General features: G+C 57.0%; 2 protein-coding genes across 2 annotated transcripts in view; both read right to left on the reverse strand.

Annotated features, from left to right (window-relative positions):
- Positions 1-2317, reverse strand: part of TraAM80_09242 (uncharacterized protein) — a gene marked incomplete at both ends in the record, with an annotated part of 2430 nt that extends 113 nt beyond the window's left edge. Inside the window, one exon of the mRNA XM_029385936.1 lies at positions 1-2317. This exon is cut by the window's left edge and continues 113 nt beyond it. Within this exon, the coding sequence (XP_029234215.1) occupies positions 1-2317 (2317 nt within the window).
- A 120-nt stretch (positions 2318-2437) lies between these two features.
- Positions 2438-2488, reverse strand: part of TraAM80_09243 (uncharacterized protein) — a gene marked incomplete at both ends in the record, with an annotated part of 417 nt that continues 366 nt past the window's right edge. Inside the window, one exon of the mRNA XM_029385937.1 lies at positions 2438-2488. This exon is cut by the window's right edge and continues 366 nt beyond it. Within this exon, the coding sequence (XP_029234216.1) occupies positions 2438-2488 (51 nt within the window).

Raw genomic sequence — 2488 nt, forward strand, 5'->3', positions numbered from 1 at the left:
GCGCCTTAAACGATGCCGCATCGTCCAGTTTACCAAGAAGTTCAATGGCATTGTCCCGCAAATACTCAAAATTGTAGTCTTCTTTGATGTAAGGAGCAATAGCCTCCGTCACATTGGCGCTGTACAACGTTCTCAGCACAGAAAGGTGTTCCACCGTACAGTAGCGGCCAAGGGACTTGTTTGATAAGCTGCGGCTAATAGACTTGGCGTACACCTCTTGCTTCGCCGCCGTCCAGCAGTACCCCATTTTGAACATCACCAGCCACTCCTCCTTGTGAGAGCCAAAGTGCCCTTTGGTGCGGACGGGAACGAGATACCGATCCAGCCACTCGCCCTGTAAGTTCACGCCCACAGCACACCGGACGTGCTCGTTGGCAATCACGTCCAACGATTCCTTCAGTAGCCCTGGCAGTAGCTCCATCGCAACAGGGCGAAAGTACTTAAACAGGAGTGAAAGAGCAAGCTGTGCAGTGAGACTGTCAGGAAACTTCAGCAGGCTTTTTAAAAAATCCACGGCTCTCTTTCCAAGGAGACGCAAGCATGGGCTCAAATTGCACAGCAGGCCATACAGAGGACCATACTTTTCGTCCCGCAGCTTCTGCATAAATGGCAACAAACAGTTCCAGAGGTGCTCCGCCGTGGCCGTTGGTAGGCAAACTCGATCCAGTTCGGGGTAAAGATCGCGGCTGCAGAGTTCCACAAGAAACGTGTCGAGAAGCACCGTGTTAAAGCGCGCCGTCTTCAGAACAAGCTCCATGATGCGTCGAGAACTGGCGCGCGAGACGTCCCGAGAGTCACATGCAGTCCGGATAATTTTCACCAGTTTGGGGTAGTGCTCCTCCTTCCAGAGGGAGGGAGGAAACTCACCCAGTTGCCCAAGCATTTCCCTGCGAACAACATCGCTCTCCTTTTCGCGCCCGATGCAGAAGTCAAGAACATCCTGCAGGTACTCGGGATAAAGTCTGCCAGTTTCCACTATGGAGCCGCAGACAGCAGCGCGGACCGCCACGTCCTTGTCTCGCAGGCGCTGTCCAGCCATTTTGAGGGCCTCTGGGAAGGGCAGGGCTCCAAGGTAGCCTGCCCACGCAGCGGGGTCGGTGCGTAGCTCTGCAACCTCCGTTAGCGCCCGCATCGCCTCGCGCTGGCGCTCCACGGGGTCCGTGAGGCGGAGCACCACGCCATCACTCAGTTCCCCGCTCCCCTTTCTCATCTCCGCACTTCGGGTAGCGTAAATCAACGCTCGCAACTTGGGCGGTGCACTCCAGAACAGATCCTCCAAGGAATCGTAGGACAGCCCATTTGCATCAAAGAGAGCAATGACGGTTTCGGGGCGCACCTTTTTCATCACCCAAGTCCCGTACAGCTCGGCCCTGATTTTATGTTTCACAATGAGCTCCGCCACGGGTTCGGGAAACGCGCGGAAGTAGAGCTCAATGCATTCCCTCGCCACCTTCATGCGCGCCACGGCAGAGATGAGCAGCTTTAGACCGACTGATGGGTGGAAGGACCGGAGGGCGTAAAGAAACTTACGTATCCGGGCATGCGTGCCGTCGGAGAGGACGTCCTGTTTCAGCTCCATCTCAGCAAACGCCAACACAAAATTCGGGCACCGTCGCACCACCGTGTACCACTCCTTTCGGGTGAAAAGTCGCAGGGCGACAGGAGGCTGCTGGGCCAAGTAGGCCTCGGACCCCCAGGCCAAGAGGGCGTGTGCCGGACTGTCTCGTACAAGGGGTGGCAGCGTCGCGATGTAGTTGTCCACAAGCGCCGGGAGTCTCTTCTTATGCTCCAAGCGCGAACACAGCTGTGAAAGGCGTCGGCGCGGCAACTCCCTGAAGAGCTCCAGCACATCCGCGTCGGACAAATGCTCCGCCGCAGGCATCATTGCAAGTCTGGCGACGCGGTCGTACGGGTCCCTCAGGAGCCTCCCAATTTCGGTGGGGCAGTTTGCCTGCCACAGTCCCAGTGCCCCAACCGCCCGCTCGTACGGCACATCCGACGCCGAGAGCTGCCGAAGCAACGCCAGCTTATCGGAAGCCGCACCCTCAGCGCCCGCAGCGCGCCCCAGCTCCACCACCTTGCGCCACCGTTCCTTCCGGCTCAGCTTTTCCAGGCGGCTCAAAAACACATCGCTGCTTGACGACTCCCCCAACCCTTTCTCTGTCGTTTTCTTCGCCGCTTTTGTGGGCGTTTCCCTTGAAATCTTCGTTGGCGTTCCCCTTGAAGTCTTCGTTGGCGTTTTTACTGCCGCTTTCTTCGGCACTGACACCTTCTCTTTTGCCGGCTTGCCGGGCGTCGTGGGAGTTGTCTGCCGCATGATTCCCCCGCCTTGCTTTGGACGCAGCAACCTGACCAATCGCGCAAACAACAACTTTGTGCGCACGCGCAAACAAAAGAGATGGCAGGAACGGAAAAAAGAAACAAAAGCGAGATGGAGCTACAAACGCCTGAGCGCAACAGCATAAGCGAAAAAAAAAAAGATAGACAC

The sequence above is a fragment of the Trypanosoma rangeli genome (assembly GCF_003719475.1).
Source record: "Trypanosoma rangeli strain AM80 chromosome Unknown Tra_15.4_contig_00540, whole genome shotgun sequence".
NCBI lineage: Eukaryota > Euglenozoa > Kinetoplastea > Trypanosomatida > Trypanosomatidae > Trypanosoma > Trypanosoma rangeli.